This window comes from Zingiber officinale, chromosome 11A, assembly GCF_018446385.1.
Source record: "Zingiber officinale cultivar Zhangliang chromosome 11A, Zo_v1.1, whole genome shotgun sequence".
Taxonomy (NCBI): Eukaryota; Viridiplantae; Streptophyta; class Magnoliopsida; order Zingiberales; family Zingiberaceae; genus Zingiber; species Zingiber officinale.
The window spans coordinates 84,557,225-84,576,867 of record NC_056006.1 but is presented as its reverse complement, the minus strand read 5'-3'; the positions used below and the strand labels follow the sequence as shown (position 1 = coordinate 84,576,867).

The 19,643-nt window shown below is 39.6% G+C and overlaps 2 protein-coding genes across 3 annotated transcripts; both read left to right on the top strand.

Annotated features, from left to right (window-relative positions):
- The first annotated feature begins 392 nt into the window (after nucleotides 1–392).
- Nucleotides 393–9,444, top strand: LOC122031969 (nicotinamide adenine dinucleotide transporter 1, chloroplastic-like). Of its 2 annotated transcripts, none has more exons than XM_042591201.1 (9): nucleotides 393–713; nucleotides 806–901; nucleotides 3,803–3,909; nucleotides 5,925–5,973; nucleotides 6,203–6,264; nucleotides 8,048–8,142; nucleotides 8,249–8,337; nucleotides 8,410–8,504; nucleotides 8,767–9,444. In XM_042591201.1, the coding sequence occupies exons 1-9, from the start codon at nucleotides 644–646 to the stop codon at nucleotides 8,986–8,988; spliced, it is 885 nt and encodes a 294-aa protein (XP_042447135.1). In that variant the 5' UTR covers nucleotides 393–643; the 3' UTR covers nucleotides 8,989–9,444. The 2 variants fall into 2 exon arrangements, with proteins under 2 accessions (XP_042447135.1, XP_042447134.1); XM_042591200.1 differs by having other exon boundaries at nucleotides 395–713; nucleotides 6,152–6,264.
- Nucleotides 9,445–9,761: 317 nt separating this feature from the next.
- Nucleotides 9,762–13,638, top strand: LOC122032882. The gene is made up of 2 exons (XM_042592196.1): nucleotides 9,762–10,001; nucleotides 13,160–13,638. The coding sequence occupies exons 1-2, from the start codon at nucleotides 9,834–9,836 to the stop codon at nucleotides 13,349–13,351; spliced, it is 360 nt and encodes a 119-aa protein (XP_042448130.1). The 5' UTR covers nucleotides 9,762–9,833; the 3' UTR covers nucleotides 13,352–13,638.
- The last annotated feature ends 6,005 nt before the right edge of the window (nucleotides 13,639–19,643 follow it).

The window sequence follows — 19,643 nt, the reverse complement described above, 5'->3', positions numbered from 1 at the left end:
GATTTCAATTTATCATATTTTCCTTTATCTTCGGTAACAAAATTGTCCAAGGACGTCATCTACCTTAATGACACCAATTTAATCAAAACAAACGAATATAATCAATTTATGTCAAACTACTGTCAAGACATGAAATAATACCTTATTAAATCTCGTTTTTTTTTTTAGTTTTTGAATGGGGACAATAGATCCAGTATATTTAAAAGTCTTACAGATTGGTTTTGTTCATGAGGTTTAGTTTTATTTTTGATTAATTGCTGTAAAATACTAAATGGCATTTTTAAAACTGTGCTAAACTTTTAAGAGCTTTTTGAAATTCTTTTTAGTAAACTAAAAGAATACGAAGGCGCAAAGCGAGGAGCCGGTTCAATTAACGAATCCCGAAGCAATTAGCCTTTGAATACCCAGAAAATTAGACAGCGTATCTCGCCGCTCTCCTATTTGTCTGTTTGCTGGCTTCCTCCGCTCTTTTCAGGAGTTAGATTTCCGCCTCCTCCTCGTCATCGGCGAAGTGTAGAATAGAGGTTGATCTTTAGGGTTAGCACATGCCCAGTGCCAGTAGACCCTCTCTCTCCCACTCGCTCCCTCTCGCTTCCGCGTCGCATGTAGTCAACGATCAGTTCATTTTGATTCGGATCTAGGGATGGGCGGGGGGTCCGACGGCAAGAACGGCCGAGAAATCCTCTGCGACGCCCTCGCCGGAGCATCCGCAGGTGAGTACGCCCTATTTGTGACCGTGACGCGATCAGTCTATTTGTGGTGTCCTTTTCCTGTTTGATTGGTGTTTGTCTGGATGGTGATGCAGGGGCCGTAGCTGCGACCTTCGTCTGCCCGCTGGACGTGATCAAGACGCGGCTTCAGGTCCATGGTCCGCCGGAGGTGTGCCCCTCCTCTTCCCACCGTACGCTCCTGCTCTGCTCTTTGATACTAGGCTGGCTTTTGTAGTTATCACTCTTTGTCGAGAATTGCCATTTTCGTTTTTCGTTGTATGTTTTTGGTACATTAGGGATATACTGGAGTTTGAAGGGTGCACAGGTTCTTAGAACTTAGTGTGTGTTGCAAGCAATACATTGTGTTCATTTGGTACATTAGAACGCTAAGAGATACTTTGTACTGAAAATTGTTGAAAGTTGAACTCAAAATGCTTCTAATTGTTAAGAGATCAAGAACTGACTAGGAGCTTAGTTTTTTTTTCTCTTTGCTAAGTTGCTATTGATGTGGTTATTGAGTTGTGCATGCACTTATTATTTTATACAATGAGTTGAGTACGGGTTGCTAAAAAGTTCAGGGAAATAAGCAGTTGACTAGTAGTTGTGGTCTTTGTTATTCTGCCCCTTTATCTTTAATAAGTTGCTACCAATAATAGCTTTTATTTACTAATATTTGGAATGATCTGTAACTGGACTTACTGTTTTATGCTGTTAAATTGAGTGCAGTTTGCAAACAATATATGTGGTACATTGAAGTGAAAAGTTCACATGACGAGGATGAAAAGAAAGATACCATCCTCCTCTTGTAATTGGCGTTAAGCTTGAGGTTAAACATGAATTGATTTTTTTGTTATAAAAAAACTAATATTAAATGGGCCGAACTTGATTTAATTCAAGTGAGCATGCCTTGGGTGCATGTTGACTGAAAAAAGATAGGGCTTGGCTCTGTAGCATGTGAGATAGGGGAGAGGAGTAATGTGGATTGTAGATTTATTGCACTCACAATTAAGAGCGTTAGCAAGAGGTGGCCTTGATCAGGTGATTGACCAATAATGATTCTCTCTAGAGGTTCCAAACATGCAGAAATCAATGATGGTGGGAGATCATGATTCTGTGAGATGGGTGATTTAGATCACGATCACTCAATTGCTTGCCTTTCTCCATGCTCCCTGTCAATATCAATATGTAGAAACCTAAACATAGTCATGTGTCACTTGATATAGATGTTACAACATTGTTCTGTAGATCATAGGCGAGACACTTATATTGGTCGTGCTGACTTTTTGGTTCTGCTGTCAAAAGGATCAGCTTTGGCTGTGGTGAAAAGAACAAAGCAACATTTTGATCTATGCCAGGTGTCAAATGCTTGCAACATTATAAGGCTCATTACTGAAGTTTTTAGAGTTGGTTGATATTCTTCTCTGAATTAGATAGCCAACTATATATCAGTTACGAGAGATTTTGCTCTGAGCTATAAAGCAAAGACATTGTCTCTACATTTTCATGTTTCTAAGATTACATTATAGTTTGGATCCCAAGAGACATTTCCTTGTCTGTTCGTGTATTTTGCAACAGTAACTATCATATTGTTTAAGGGGCTTTTTTTTAATAATCTTTCCCCTTAAAATTACATATCTAACCGTCATATCTCATTTGTGTTTTGTAACTTGAAATGGGCATTTCAATTGATTTGCAATTCCATTTACCACAACTAATAAGAATTTAATTGAATCAAGTAGCTACACTATTAATTGCTTATGATTAAGTTAGTACATGCATAATAAATGCAACATCACATGTGTCAACATCACATGGAAGGTAAATGGGTTTGATTAAAACATGATTTGGTTGTAAAAGTTTTAAGTTTTGTCAATTAATACTGATTCTTTTTAACTTTCCAGTCGTTTGTTGCATTTCTAAGTTCTAACTTTTCTTTGAATTTATGAAAATTGATAGTCATATAAACACGGTGAATATTTGACCTATCTTTTGAAATTATACTCATCTGTCCTGTCCAATTTGATGAAGAAAACTTGGAAATAAAGTATCTTCTTGATGTATTTTCTGTATTATCTTGATTCCCCTAATTCTCTACCTCATTATCTTGATATTATTTATCCCTATGTTTTATTGTTGATCGCCTATTCACTACCATAAGCCTATATATTCTTTTCTTTGAATTCAGCTATATAGCTCTAGGTTATCAGTAAAATCCTTTTTTCATTTCATCTCTAGATTTGTACATCCTATTGCAGTATAGTCTTCTCCTTTCTCAATTTACACGACCACTTAGGGTATTATTGCACCATGGTCTTCAAATTTGGGAGGTAGCAGTATGGCTGAGATGAATGTTGTCTCCTCTCTCTTACAGTAGCTCCAAATTTTACTCTAATTAACTAAATCTTTATCTATGTCTTGCCTCATTTACAATTATGTTCAAGATATGGTAACTGCCACCATCAACCACTTGGTAATCAATATAGTCATCCTCATCCAATCTGTCTCCATTGCATGGACCGGTGTTCGATATGTATCAAAGATTATTGAGATAAGACTATTATTAATATTAGATACCCTCCATCAAATATCATTAAGGAAAAATTGTTATTCACAATTATTTTTCTTCAAAGTATACAGGAAGGAAAATGGATGTCCTGCACCTTTTCTCCCATAGTCAGAGAAGGTTTTATTCTGCATCATCATCAATCTGGCTATCCAGACTCATCTTCCATGGCATTTCCAATTTGAAGGAGAACAACAAGAGATAAACTTTTTGCTTAAATTCTTTTTGTAATATTCCCAATTCACACTAATTGTACTTTATTACCTTGAATTGTGGTCAAGGTATAATGTTGCTGTCCTTGGTTTACCCAAGTTAATAGGTAGTTGGATATTCAATACAAGATAATTAAATTAAAAACTAGTTCCATCTTTAATTGGCTTTAAGAAGTATTTATACAGCTCTTTTTAATGTTTTAAATCATTTAAACATGCTATTTCTGAATTGGTTTATTCAGTGGTTCCTTGGGAGCCCATGCTTTGCTTTTGTCATAATTCAGAATACTGATATTTATTTATTTTTAATTTAATAGGCAATATCATTATTTCAAGCCTAAAACAAATCATAAAAAAAGAAGGTGTGAGTGGCTTATATCGTGGTCTTACTCCAACAGTCACTGCACTGCTTCCAAACTGGGCTGTAAGAATAATTTTGTTTTCTATTTACGTTCACTCATATTACTTCTCCTCTTTTAGTTTGTTTGACTGCAAGTAGTATTATTTGAAATTCCGGATGTCTTAACTTTTTGAACTTTTGAAGACCATATTAACTAAGTTCCGCATGGAAGTTACACAGAAATCTGCCTATTGTGAGTTTGGTGTTTTTTTCCTCAAGATCCATCAGCATATATTTGTTAAGCTGATGAGGGACACTACATTTTCATGATGAATCATGTACAATTCACGATTTCACATAATGGATGTTCAGTTTGTTTCGATTTGAAAATGAATTCGACATTGTTGGGGTCTTCAAGCTCATTGTTAGTCAATAAAGACATGCAAGCTCATTTGAAGATTGTTATCTTGAAATTGCTGTCCAGATCTATGCTGAATTATATTATTAAACTGCAGGAATCCTGTAGTTATAGACATCAAAAGGTTTCATATTCCTCAGATAACACACAGAAAGATTTACACTCTATGTGGATGAATGGTCACCTGAAGCATCATTCGACTCTGGTTTATTCTTTATACATAACAGTAATTCAAACTACAAAAACTAATGTAAACAGTAAAGTTTTCTGTATAATTTGCAGGATTAAAATTGATATTGATGAGAGGATCATATCAGTTGGGTTGCATTGAATCTGAATCAGTCACACAAGATGTAAATCGACAAAGAATGTTAACACCATTAAAAACAATAACTGAGACAAGGACAACCCACAGAGTTAATTACTTTTGTTTAAGTATAGGCATTGTATGATAGAGAACAAGGTTGGCGAGAGTTTTTAGAATTTATGTTACTCAGACTGAAATAATTTACCACACAATTATTTTTTAAAAAACTTCAACAGAGATATCGAGTATATTTAGGAGTGTTGGTGTCTCAATATCAATTTTTGACACAGATATAGAGGGTTTAGATGAATACTCCAAGTATTAGAGCTTAAAACAAATTACAATGAGTCAATGACCTCTCTTATAACTAAAAGTCAGGAATAAAAAAGTTATTGGTTGAAAAGATCATGTATAAGACCTCTAGTAGTTGGCATCTCATATCTTCTCGTTATTCATTAATCTTAAGCCTATCTCTCAATTGTACTTTCTATGTCTAATATGGTGTAGATTATCAAGCGCAGAATTTTATTTTCCTTGTGTTTATGACATTTCAAAATTCAAAGAAAGGAAATTGTAATTTTGAGGTAATAAAAAATGTATATAATGAAATTTTATAATAGATTTGATATAATGTAATATAATAAACAAGAATTCCATGACAAAGTGATGATATGTAATGATTATTTATCACTAGCATTAGGAAAGATTAAAGACTAAAAGGTTTCTAGTCTTCAGAGCCTGCATGGTTATTGTGTACATGCTTTGAATGTGTATGAACATACAAGAGCGCAAGCCTTGCCTTGATAAACAGTTGCTCCATTGCAATTTAGAAAACTATGGTGTGAATCAGGGGAAGAACCCCTCTAATTGTAAATTTATAGTTAAGGCTACTTATGCTTGCCCTGCACCATAAAATTCACTTGTGGAAAAAAGACATCAGAAAATATTGAAGTTATAAATACCTACATCTAGGACGGTCATGTAATCTTGTTTTCAAAAAGGAGATATGGGGAATCTTCTAAGTTTGATATGTTCAAAAGCTCCGTAAGAGTCGCTGACTAAAAACTTGAATAATCAATAGCAAACATTCTTGGTCTTACTGCTGCTTTTATAGTCATGGTTGGAAGAGATCCACACCATCAATGCCCAAAAGTAGTGATTTTATATTGTACTTAATGGCGAGACCTGATTTTTCTTCATTGAACCGCCAACCAGGACTGGTTCAATTTGCATGCCTATATATTTCCCTCATGACAATTTAATCTTAAAACGACACCCTTTTTTATACTCTACAGATTCATGTCTGATGCTATAGTTACTTGAATATCCTACTTCAAATACCTATTTGGTTAATAAAAAAATAACACTGTGCAGGTGTATTTCCCTGTTTATAATCATCTGAAAAGCCTACTTCATTCACATGGTTGGTCTTCCTTTTTCCCTGAATTTCTTTTTGAACTTTTCTTTATTTTTCATCATAATGTCTGATGAAGAATATATGCTGCTTCATTCAATGTAAAGTTTGAGTTACAAAAACATGTTTATTAAGTAATTTGGCAAGTTTCTGAACTAAATTTTCTCATCTACATGTTCATAAGCAGTGGATGAAAATAATGAGCTTTCGGTTGGTGCAAATATACTTGCTGCTGCAGGTGCAGGAGCTGCAACAGCTATTACCACCAATCCATTATGGGTTGTTAAAACTAGACTTCAAGTATGTAGTTTTTGCCTATCTGTCATCCTTGTTATTTGATATATTTTTAAAGACGGTCGATTAATAAGAAACTTCTAATATTTATTTTGCATCTTGAACTCAAGTTATCACCATGTGGTGACAGTTTATATAGCCCTTACTAGTTACCAGTGACAAGTGTCAGGCAGGCCTCAATTAATTGAACTGCTGTTGGCCCAGAGAAACTTTGAATATCTCAATTAATTGAACAAACTTGATAAAAAATAAACAAGCTTAACACAATTAAAGTTGGCTCGGCTCAACTTGTTTAGACTGCTACTTGATGGGGCTTTTATACGAGTGAAAGGTGCTTAAATGATGAAGGAATAATTGAAATTGACATGTATATCTGTGGATGTTACGGGGACTTCTACCATCTTTTGTGAAAAGTTTTGCGTATGTCGATCAGTTTCTATTCAGAAAATTTCAATAGCCAGAAACTTGGTAGGTTGTTATAGCATCATGTGATAATCGTAAACAAATTTATCTTAGTCGGTGATGTCTGGAGCTCAACCAGCCTTGAGCAATTTTCTTTATGTTTAGACTATTATCAACAGCATGGTTGACACTGTTGTCTATGCCACAGTTTGATTTTTGAACTCCGTCATGTTGGTACACACAGTAAGGTTACTAATCAAGATCTTCATACATGCTAAGGATGCGTTTTCATTTTTTTCAAACAGTATAAACCATTTGTGCTCATAGATGCCAAACCTAAAAATGTAGAGAAGGTGTTGGTTTCTCTTTCCATTGGTAATATTTTTATCTTGGTTTTCAATAGGGCAGCTCATTTACCAAAGTTCCCTCTGTAGTACTCAAAATATTGTAAGAAAATATCTGTCCTGTGATACCAGGTCCTTGAATCTGTAGTTTGGCAGTGTGGAGTTACCTATCTTTGCATACAACTATGTCAGACCAACTGTGTTTGTGTTTTGCATTTACTTTCCTGTTCCTTCCATTTTACTTGAGTTAAGCTTATGTTCCTTTGGATCTACTATGGACTTGGATTTCTCTTGCAACAAATCTTAGTAAACGCTTCACAGAATCAAAGAATTCAGGGAAGAAATTTTATAGCTTGAAATCCTATTGAAATGAAAATGATGAAGTATGTCTTTACAATAAGGTTATAATTTGGAATGTTCTGATCCTGTGTCATTAATTTCTTTTTCATTAATTTTAGAAAGTTATTACAGGGTAAAAATGATTGTGAAATTGTGTAAGTTGAATTGAGTGATTTTAACAAATCGATATCGTAATGATTACAAGTGTCATATCAGATATATTTTTCTGATGCATCTTTGAGTTATTAGGGTTGTGTAACTTTGAAAACAAACAATTTCTAATTCTGTTAATAGAATGAACAAACGTGTTTTCTTATGCTTTCGTTGGCTAAATTAGGAGAATGGCATGACAGCACTGTGCTCATTCAAACAAGAGGATTTTATTGGGTTAAACTTTACAAAGTTTCTGTCATTTCTTTGTAGCATTCAGTGGAAATAATATATTGGTGGAATAGATCACTTGCTGCTCGTAGTGAATCCTTTTGTTCTTTCTTAAATGCCACTTATTACACATTAAGTTGAAACCAATACCAACAGGATAGAATAGATAATGGATGCTTGTTGACATCCTTCTCTTTTCCCTCTTGTTTCCATTGTACTTTGCTCAAGATATTTGTCCCTTTATCTGTTCAATTCATTTCTATAGTTGCAATGCACTGCTAACCTCGGCGGTGACACCTCTGCCATGTTTCAATTTTCAATAGACTCAAGGAATGAGGGATGATGTAGTGCCATATAAAGGTATGTTATCTGCATTAAGAAGAATTATGCTTGAAGAGGGAAGGAGAGGTCTATACAGGTTAGAACTATTGTTTTTGATAATAGAAGATTTAAATCTCATTTTCTGTTTCTGTTCGAGCTTGTAGTAATAGTATCTTTTCTTCTTGTGTTTGTTTGGGATCTAGCGGCCTTCTTCCTTCTTTAGTGGGGGTTAGCCACGTTGCTATTCAGTTTCCATCATATGAAAAGATCAAGTCTTACTTGGCACGAAAAGGTACAATAGCTCCATAGTGCTACAGCTCAATAAATTTTCTCCACATATAGCTGATTATTAACTGCAATGCAGAAAACACTTCAGTGGATAGGCTTAGTCCAAAAGATGTAGCTATTTCTTCTTCCTTATCTAAAATAATTGCATCGACTTTGACATACCCACATGAGGTATCCTGCCATCTACCTTGAATGTTTATTGTCTTCAATCTTACTCTAATTCATGGGTTATTCCTGGCACATATGTTATCGTACTTGTTTGTGGTTACCAACTTGACTGGTAAGTTCTAGTTTGAACTTCAAATCTATAACCAGACATCATTTTGGAGTTCATTAGATTATCTGAGAGTAAGATCAGAAACTAATTATTATTATTATTAAAAAATTCTTTATCTATCTTGTGCTGCAAAATTCAGTTTTGTGATTCTATTAGGTGATACGAGCCAGACTACAAGAACAAGGCCATGCCCGCAACAATAGCAACAAATATGCAGGCGTGACTGACTGCATTAGGAAGGTATTCCATCAAGATGGCATCCCTGGTTTTTACCGCGGCTATGCCACAAACTTGCTGAGAACTACTCCCAGTGCTGTTATTACATTCACAAGTTATGAGATGATTCATCGGTTTTTCCTCCAAGCAATCCTTTCCTGAGCAGAAGCATATACAAAGCCGGTATACCATCCATTTGACAGATTGGTTGATGGTTGAATAAGGTAACAAGAATCACCCGGCGAAGACACTGCAACCATCAATTCCAAGTTTTGAACAAATACCTAACACTGCAGACAGGACCGCGCCTTCAAGAATGACACGACAAAAATCTTTAAAATATCTGATTCTCTAGGTGAACAAAATAATTCGAGGTGTGCAACAGCTTCTGTCCCTGAAACAGATGAATTTTGTCTTGATTTTTTTCATGGAGCGAGGCATCCGGAGCTTGGAAAATAGCCTCTCTTATTTATTACTGGAACAATTTGTATATCATTCCTATCTTTGCACTGTTGCAAAGAATGTTTAGGGTTAGTTCATGTCTTTAAAGTTTAAACAAAAGAATGTTTCTTGTTATCATTAGTCTTCAATCAAACTATTAAGTATTCACAGATGGAATTGCGAAGTTTATTTGTGTCATTTCTTTGTTATCAAATTAAGAAAATGTGCCCTGATATTTCAAGCATTTGTTAAAACTGATTATTATAAAGAAATTTACTTTAAAAATTCAAACATAATTTGAAAAAAAGAAGCTCAAAATAAGGTATTTTCTTTCCTTAATATCTTCCGGAAAACACATTCACTAAAACATAGTCTATTGAGTGTTATTCTGCCCCGAATCTTAAAGCTCCATGATTTGTCAGGAGTTCGACACGCGTCTCCGCGCTCTGATGCTTCGACGCTCCTCGAATCGTTTGTTATATCCTCCAATCAGCCGCCTCCCTCCTCTGCTTCGACTCTTCGTCTCCAGTAGGGTTGCTCACGTAGAGGCCGAGTGGCGCAGAGACATGTTTGCGACGGCGGTTCGATGGATGGCCAAGAAGCCAAAGCCCAAGATGAAGGCCATCGATCCTCCGACGCCGCCGGAGCTGACGCAGACCATCACTCGCACCATCTTCGACGTCGTCAAGGAGCACGGCCCCCTCACCATCGCTGACACTTGGGATCACATCAAGGTACTATTTTCTGGTTCACTTGATAGAAAGAGTATCTCTTTCACTCGCCTGATGAGGGAGAGGGAAGTAAATTATACGATACATTGAGGGAAATTGGAAGCGTGAAGGTTTCTTTAGTTCTGTCCAACTGTAGGAGTAAATTATACTGGAATGTGGCATATCCAGTTTATCTTTAATCTAATCAATGTAAAGATTTTAACAAGATTAAAGGCATGATATCCTTTGATAAATGCAACATATGTAAAGAACTGACCTGGATGGTTTGGTAGAGAAAGAGAGAGAGAGAGAATATGGTCACATTAAATTTTGTTTAGTGCTAATGAGCTATACCAATCAGGAAGCTCTAACAAAGGTAGGATTAGGAAGGAAGAGAAATAAAATTATCATGTTCTCTTATTTACTTGGCACTAAACATGAAAATTAAATTTACTTCCATCAAGTTCTTTCATTTTAAGTTACTTGGAAGGAAATAGAGAAGAAGAAATTTTATTCTATTCATTTCCTCTAGTTTATTTCTGCCCAAATCAAATGGAAATGGAATTTAGAAATCTCATAAACAAGGTTGTCAAAGTAAGGTTGCATCGTCAATCATTTTGGTGAAAATTTCAAATCATGATTTGTAAGTTAAAGATAAAATAAAATTTTTTATTAAAAGATAATTTTAAGTTTAATTGGACTGGTCTCGATATCCTATAATACATAGAATAATGTAATATGATATTTTATTGGATAAAATAAGTTGATGTAGATTCATAACAAAAATATATAGGCTTATATCTTATCTTGATATGACAATGTACAAAGTATTGTTATTTCATTGCATTAGAATTGAAATGAACTAAGCCAATATGAAAATTTGTTCTGAAATACTTTTGTCATAGAAAAATCATTGTTGCCTCCAGGTCTATATTCTTGACTTAAAGTATTAATAATATGATTACAGTTGGCAAGAAAAAAGACTAGTGACAACCATGATACATGAAGAGAGGAATGAACATGACTTTGACATGAGATAATGTGCAATTCACCATTGATTTTGCATGTATTGTTTGCTTACCGATGTGATAAAACTTGTTTTTCTCATTTGTGTCTTTGCCCCCTTGGCTATCTTAGACTGTCTCCCTTCACATGCCCAAATTTCTTCTTGTATTTCATTGTTAATTTTGAGATTCTGTACTCTTCAGCTTTTAATTTCTAATATATTGACTTTAGTCTTGATTAGCTTTTGATTGGTTGGGTTTGATTCATTTCTACTTTTAGAATTGTATTTTAATGTTGCATTGCATCAAATTGTTGCTTTCAAGTTTTGATTTGTATGTAAGAAGCATGTAAATATAACCTATCGTATGAATGGAATTGTGAATTATATGACTTGGACAACTATGGTCATAAATACAAATTCATAGGTGAGAGTTTTATTCCTTAAAACAGGTTTCATTTCCCTTCTATTCTCCCCTTCAAGGAACATGTGGTTCACATCTTTTTGGTATATAAGCTAATGGATCAAAATTGATTAATATGAAGAAAGTGAGAGATATTATGATTAAGTGGAATTAAAAATGATTATGCTTTCAAAAAATGATTATCTTGGAGGTATATGCTTAATTGTTTGAATATCACTGCATTTTGGATTATCATTGGCAAAAATTTCAGTGATATGCCTATCACTGCATTGGAGGTTTTGCGTATCACTGCATTTAATTTTTTGCACACTAAGTGTTAGCAACTTATTCGCAATTTGTTGCTTAAAACCTTTTCTTTAGAGTTTTATTCTGAGGTTCTCAAATTTTAAAGAATAATTTTACCCATGCAATTAATGTGAACTAATCCCTTAGGAGTATTTGCATAGGCACCTATATATTGCATGTTCTCCATCGGTAGACATGTTTACATGGTGTCTATATACTTAGTAAATTCTAAGTTCCTACAAATTAAATAGGAACACCCTCTCCCATCACTTCTGTTTTCTTTTCTCTATGCTCTATATCTTCTTGTCTTCTAAACCCCGCTTGCATTTGATAAGGTCAGTGCCATCAAGTATATTACAAAAGATCTCTACCAGCCTAGGTCTTGACAATTGCATTGGCCATTCAGCTTATTGTCCACAGGCCAGGACAATTGTCTTTTTGTTCTCTTTTATTTTTTAAAGATGCACTGTCTGATGAAATTTTATATTTCTATGTTTTCATGGGTTTCCGGACGAGATTGTTGACCTGAATCCTTTTCTAGGAAGGCAAGTTGTGGTGGTGTGATGACAGCTCTCTCTTGTTTTTTATCATTGTTAATGATATGATCATGCCCTAATTGTTACATTTTTGTTAGTAGTACATATTATATTTAATCATTTTTTTTTTTGTGAATTTGGCAAATTTCCATCATCTTATTGTTTCTATGGGCAGTGTCTCCTACTTTCTTGTAACTGTTGAGGACAGTAGTTGAGACTGCAAGAGTACTGCATTACCGCCATTTTCTCCTTTTGCAAATTTGATTATAGTGGACTAGCATGTCTCTGTTTGGTATCCAGTGTCATCTGTTTTATTTCATCTCATTTGGAAGATCAAAGATCTATTCTTGATCTAAGTCATGACATATTGACATGTGAAGAACACACGTATACTTTCATATCATTGAGAAACTCTCTCTAATAAATCATGAATAGTTTCATTCGCCAACTTGTAAGGCCAGAGAAAGAAAATGAATAATATTTAATCTGTGGTCGTTGTTTGTGTTCGGTAGACAACTAAACATTAACTAAAATTGCATGTTTTACACAAAAGTAGACCAACACAAACTAGATATCATTTAAATTAGCCAAACATGTATTGCATGAAGCTTACGATCGAAATACAACCACTGGTAAGTAAACTCGCAACTGTCCCTGGAATGAGCACCAATGCTTATTCTGTCCTTTGTACCTCAGTGGTTTCTTACATGTAGTTTCATTTGCTGCTAGACAAGGTAGCATGTGAGACACTCTTTAACATATGTTACTTGCATTGTTGCCCAATTGGTTGGCCCTGAAGCTCTTACTATGTGAAAGTAACTAGAATAGAATGGTTTCAGAGTTCTTCCTATCATCTAATAGCAAACAAAATGCTTAAATTTATATTCAATACTGTTCTTTTCTGTCTGGCTAGTAACATGTATATACTTTTCAGGGAGTGGGTTTGCAAGGTTTATCCAGTAAAGGACAGATGAAGATCCTATTGAGGTGGATGCGCGAGAGGCAAAAACTGCGGCTAATCTGTAATCACGATGGGCCTCATAAGCAATTCCTCTACACTACATGGTTCACCAACCCTAAAGTCATGCCGCCAAGGCCGAAAAAAGGATCCTCGAAGCTATCCTAGTTTGGTTATGGAATCCTCATCTTTGATCATCACCAGTAGAACCAAGACAATTTGGATGTCTAATCATCCTTAATGACTGCCAACTAGCAAAAGGCATTTTGTATGGTGTCTCTTTTTTACTGAATTCTCAAGTTTCTCAATAACAATCCATGTTGGGTTGGCTTTGTAACTTGAACATCCATTTCAACTCATTGTTATTTTTCTCCTTGTCTGAATTGAATATTCATATGATGTCTCTAATATTAGAAAACATATAAATTAAGCCTTTCTGTTTTGAAATGTGTAAACCATGAGTTATTCTCCCCATTTTTTATTATAATATTTTGCACAGCTTCACCAAATAACTCGATTGGTGAAACAATTTCTTCAGTGTCTTTTTTTACTTATAGTTAAACATTTTTAATTCGAAAACAAAGTTGATCAATGTCATTCTATTAGGTGAAATAATTTGCAATACTGAACGTACAAAAACTAAAAATAATTTATAAAAAAAAATATGCATTTAAATTTAATAAAATATTTTCTTTTGTAAAAAATAAATTATTCACTTAAACTATTTGACAAATTAAATAGCTTGATAAAAAAATCTTTGAAAAGAAAAAAATTATCATAAAATTAAATTGGCATTTGCCTTTTTTTAAAAACAAAATAAAATCTTCATTCTGATTTTTTTATTCAAACAGTTTCACTAAACAACTTGATTCAAAGCTGGTTTTACAGTTGATCATGTCTGAACGCTGAATCAACAGACGCTGGCACATGGCACTCTCTGCGTTGTTGACGTAGATCCTGACTGCTCGTACGGTCCTCCGGCGAACCTACAGGGAAGTCGGGCCGGGAAGGGGTTCCCGGCAACGACTCTCCGACGCTCAAGTCAGGCAAGCAGACAACAAAGAAGTGGCTCCAAATATCGTAGAATGCGTACCTCCGGCGAAGGGTAAGGACCCTTTATATAGAGCTGTGAAGAGGCTCGGGCACATATACCGAGGTGCATATGTGTCCTCTGTCCATACCTCGGTATGGGCTTGTCAGAAGAGCTTACCTGACACCATACTGCTACAGTCCGAGCACATCTATGATGGGACAGCGGGATCCTCTGTTGTAAGATCTTGCGTATGGCCTGGTCGTTGAACATACTCGCTGTCAGGAGATGTTCCCTTGTCCTTGTCTCTTCTGTTCCCGCGCCGAGCGGCCAGCCGCTCGGCAGGCATAGGTCCGACCGGGCGTAGGTATCGGTCCGACCGGGTGCTCGGCTGAGAGTGTTCCACAGCAACGATGCTTTATGCTTCGGCCGAGCGGGCTATCCGCTCGGCCAGGTGACCCTTTTCACTATGAGCGTCGGAAACCCGCCCATGGTCGGGTTGTCTTCTGTCCCGCCCGAGAAGCTCCTGGCCGAAAGTCAGGTCGGCTCGGCATCCTTTCGTTCGGTAGGGCATCCTTCCGTTCGGCCCGGCATGCTTCCGTTCGGTAGGGCATCCTTCCGTTCGGCACGGCATCCTTCGTTCGGCGCGAACTTGGGGTTGACCTCCACGTGTCTTTGACCCTCCGCCCATGAGGGTCCCCCATCCTTACCACCGGATCACATGCCTCCCCTTCAAGTCTAGTCGAAGGAGACGCATAGTCCGACTGACTGGACGCCCGTAGTGCCGAGCGGCGCATCCAAGAAACCATCCTCCGCTTCTCCTCGTTAATCGCCTCTCATCCCACCTCTCTTGCGCTTTGCAAGGGATTTCTCACGAAGTATTTTGTATAACTAGTCCGCTCGGCTGAATATGTCCTACTTTGACAAAAGAAGTTGTTCGCTTGATGTTGATGTACCTTTGGGTACTGAGCCGAGTGGAACGTAGAGGCGGTCGAACGATATTGACGGTGAATACCCTCGGGTACTTGCTCACAAGTCCTATTGATTGCCTCCGTCCGCTCGGAGGGTTTTTAGTCGCTGGCTCGACTCTCGATTTTTAACGTCGGAGCTCGACGGTCTTCCGCTCCGAGGGTTTATAGACGCCAGCTCGTCTCTCGATTTTTAACGTAGGAGCTCGACGGTCTTCCGCTCGGAGGGTTTATAGACGCCGGCTCGTCGTCTTCCGCTCGGAGGGTTTATAGACGCCGGCTCGTCTCTCGATATTTAACGTCGGAGCTCGACGGTGTTCCGCTAGGAGGATTTATAGTCGCCGGCTCGACTCTCGATTTTTAACGTCGGAGCTCGACGGCCTTCCGCTCGGAATATTTATAGACGCCGGCTCGTCTCTCGATTTTTAACGTCGGAGCTCGACGGTCTTCTGCATGGAGGATTTATAGTCGCCGGCTCGACTCTCGATTTTTAACGTCGGAGCTCGACGGCCTTCCGCTCGGAATATTTATAGACGTCGGCTCGTCTCTCGATTTTTAACGTCGGAGCTCGACGGCCTTCCGCTCGGCTTATTTATAGACGTCGGCTCGTCTCTCGATATTTAACGTCGGAGCTCGATGGTCTTCCTCTCGGAAGATTTATAGACGCCGGCTCGTCTCTCGATTTTTAACGTCGGAGCTCGACGATCTTCCGCTCGGATGATTTATAGACGCCGGCTCGTCTCTCGATTTTTAACGTCGGAGCTCGACGGTCTTCCGCTCGGATGATTTATAGACGCCGGCTCGTCTCTCGATTTTTAACGTCGGAGCTCGATGGTCTTCCGCTCGGAGGGTTTATAGACGCTGGCTGGTCTCTCGATTTTTAACGTCGGAGCTCGACGGCCTTCCGCTCGGAGGGTTTACAGACGCCGGCTCGTCTCGATTTTTAACGTCGGAGCTCGACGGTCTTTCTCTCGGAGGGTTTATAGACGCCGGCTCATCTCGATTTTTAACATGGGAGCTCGACGGTTTTCCTCTCGGAGGGTTTATAGACGCCGACTCGTCTCTCGATTTTTAACGTCGGAGCTCGACGATCTTCCGCTTGGAGGGTTTATAGACGCCGGCTCGTCTCTCGATTTTTAACGTCGGAGCTCGACGGTCTTCCGCTCGGATGATTTATAAACGCCGACTCGTCTCTCGATTTTTAACGTCGGAGCTCGACGGTCTTCCACTCGGATGATTTATAGACGCCGGCTCGTCTCTCGATTTTTAATGTCGGAGCTCGACGGTCTTCCGCTCGGATGATTTATAAACGCCGGCTCGTCTCTCGATTTTTAACGTCGGAGCTCGACGGTCTTCCGCTCGGATGATTTATAGACGCCGGCTCGTCTCTCGATATTTAACGTCGGAGCTCGACGGCCTTCCGCTCGGAGGGTTTATAGACGCCGGCTCGTCGATTTTTAACGTCGGAGCTCGACGGTCTTCCGCTCGGATGATTTATAGACGCCGGCTCGTCTCTCGATTTTTAACGTCAGAGCTCGATGGTCTTCCGCTCGGATGATTTATAGACGCCGGCTAGTCTCTCGATTTTTAACGTCGGAGCTCGACGGTCTTCCGCTCGGATGATTTATAGACGCCGGCTCGTCTCTCGATTTTTAACGTCGGAGCTCGACGACCTTCAAGGCTAATTTTGACACTGATGACATACGCCCTACCGAGCGGCGAGGGGTCTTCGTCTTCGATGACTTGGCTCGGATAATTTTTACGCCCGGCCGATTGGCTCGGGGTCTTCGACATTGAGTCGGTGCCTCGGCTCTTATACATCATGGAGATAGGCCGCTCGGCAGATAATGCCAATTGCGTTTTAACATTTTGCTTCCTGCATTTCAAATATACAGCCAAACGGAAAATATACAGCACACATTATATTAGTGCACCTTTCACCCTGTCCCGGAAAGGCTGGAGATGATTTGAGCTTCATGGTTGATCCAAGTCCCAATCCATCTTCATCCGCTCGGCGGTGCTCCCCCTTGAATGCCGGTTGGATCATTGTCTCGGGGGAGGCGTCCGCTCGGGGATCATTGCCTCCGCTCGGCCACCTGATGCTGACGTTGTTTGTTGCTTCAGCCGCTCGGCTTGCGCATTCTTTTTCTGTTGCTCCACGAGCTTAGCTGCTCTTGCCTTGATTAGAGCGTCGAGCTCCTTCGTGGAGAGCATCACCGTGTGCGGTCGTCCAGCCTCGTCCATTGCTTCCGGTCAGATGCAGGAGCGTTCCCACAGACGACGCCAAATTGATCCTGTCCCAACGCTGAATCAACGGACGCTGGGCACGTGACGCTCTCCGCGTTGCTGACGTAGATCCTGGCCGCTCGTACGGTCCTCCGGCGAACCTGCAGGGAAGTCGGCCCGGGAAGGGGTTCTCGGCGACGACCCTCCGACGCTCAAGTCAGGCAAGCAGACAACAAAGAAGTGTCTCCAAATATCGTAGAATGCGTACCTCCGGCGAAGGGTGAGGACCCTTTATATAAAGCTGTGAAGAGGCTCGGACACACATACCGAGGTGCATACGTGTTCTCTGTCCATACCTCGGTATGAGCTTGTCAGAAGAGCTTACCTGACACCATACTGCTACAATCCGAGCACATCTATGATGGGACAGCGGGATCCTCTGTTGTAAGATCTTGCGTATGACCTGGTCGTTGAACATACCCGCTGTCAGGAGATGTTCCCCCATGTTTCCTTTGTCCTTGTCTCTTCTGTTCCCGCGCCGAGCGGCCAGCCGCTCGGCAGGCATAGGTCCGACCGGGCGTAGGTATCGGTCCGACCGGGTGCTCGGCTGAGAGTGTTCCACAACAACGATGCTTTATGCTTCGGCCGAGCGGGCTATCCGTTCAGCCAGGTGACCCTTTTCACTATGAGCGTCGGAAACCCGCCCATGGTCTGGTTGTCTTCTGTCCGGCCCGGGAAGCTCCTGACCGATTGTCAGGTCGGCTCGGCATCCTTCCGTTCGGCCCGGCATCCTTCCGTTCAGCCCGACATGCTTCCGTTCGGCAGGGCATCCTTCCGTTCGGCCCTGCATCCTTCCGTTCAGCCCGGCATCCTTCCGTTCGGCAGGGTATCCTTCCGTTCGGTCCGACATCCTTCCGTTCGGTCCGGCATCCTTCGTTCGACCCTACATCCTTCCGTTCAGCCCGGCATGCTTCCGTTCAACCCGGCATGCTTCCGTTCAGCACGACATCCTTCCGTTCGACAGGGCATCCTTCATTCGACGCGAACTTGGGGTTGACCTCCACGTGTCTTTGACCTTCCGCCCATGAGGGTTCCCCGTCCTTACCACCGGAAAGAATATTTCCATTCAGGAACAAAAAAACGAAGAGAGAAACTTGATCAACACAGGAATCGGATTTAACTATTTTCCAATGTTAGTGTCAATTTAGATCTTTGATCTTCATATTAGAGTCTATATTGCCAATAAAACAAGATTGTATATGGTGTGTATCCCCAAAATAAACTCAAACTTCTCCAAATTACATACCCAACAGTATGAAACTATGCCAAAAAATGAAAACAGAAACTAACATTATATTCGTGTATCAAAGTAGCTCCAAATCTTAAGCAGACCGTCTCAAAGTGCTAATAGCAATTTCAGGCTTCAGCAATGAAGTAAGCTTCAGATACATATGAATTCAGCCCCCAATTTAGGTTCTAAATCAATAGCAGGTCATACTGTTTAAGAAAAAAACTTCAGAACCCGCATTTTCAAGTACCCGTCGTATATCTTAGCAGCTCCTGCAGGATTTCACCAGTCCGGCAGCACAGAAAGCTCCCTTTGTTTTAGGAAGAAACAAAAACTCGTATATTTTGAACACGAATACATACTTTAAACACTAGATCTGAATGCTAACAATCGTACTCTCTCTGATCACTGTCAGCGAGGCCTCGGGATTGGCGAAACGGGCGTCGCTGTTGCGTTGCATGCATGGGAAAGCCGAAAGCATCGAGGGAGAAAGAAGGGCACAGAGATGACGGAGATTTAGCAGCATTTCGAATAGACCGTGTAGCACTCGTTGCCTCTTTTGTTCGGGCCTTGGCCCTCGGGGCGGGACAAGCCAATGCCTCGAGGCAAGGCATGCAGGAAAAGGTACCTAGAGGCAGATTAATTTACTGCACATTTATTGCACACCGGCTGTGTGAAATTAATACGATGGTGGAGTTGTAGTGGTTTCTGAATTGGCCCAGCACAGTCGGTAGGGACCGAGCTACCTTTGCCCGGATGATGGACCAATTACGAACCCCATCGAATTTAAACTATTGGAAATTCACCAGACAGACAAACAAACAAAAATTAAACGAGAGGTTTTTAAATTTGATGTCCTTGGAAACTACATATCACCTGCGGCCTGCTTCGTCGCCATGTTATCACGTGCTAGCTCTTGCTATTGTCACTCACTAGTGATTAACAAAA

What these genes read in the sequence shown, in the direction of transcription:
- LOC122031969 (XM_042591200.1), top strand. Translation starts at nt 644, where the DNA reads ATGGGCGGGGGGTCCGACGGCAAGAACGGCCGAGAAATCCTCTGCGAC. An exon ending in CACTGCTTCCAAACTGGGCT is followed by an intron (nt 3,910 to 5,924) that starts GTAAGAATAATT and finishes AACACTGTGCAG; the next exon opens with GTGTATTTCCCTGTTTATAA. An exon ending in CTTTGACATACCCACATGAG is followed by an intron (nt 8,505 to 8,766) that starts GTATCCTGCCAT and finishes TGATTCTATTAG; the next exon opens with GTGATACGAGCCAGACTACA.
- LOC122032882 (XM_042592196.1), top strand. Translation starts at nt 9,834, where the DNA reads ATGTTTGCGACGGCGGTTCGATGGATGGCCAAGAAGCCAAAGCCCAAG. An exon ending in ACACTTGGGATCACATCAAG is followed by an intron (nt 10,002 to 13,159) that starts GTACTATTTTCT and finishes TATACTTTTCAG; the next exon opens with GGAGTGGGTTTGCAAGGTTT.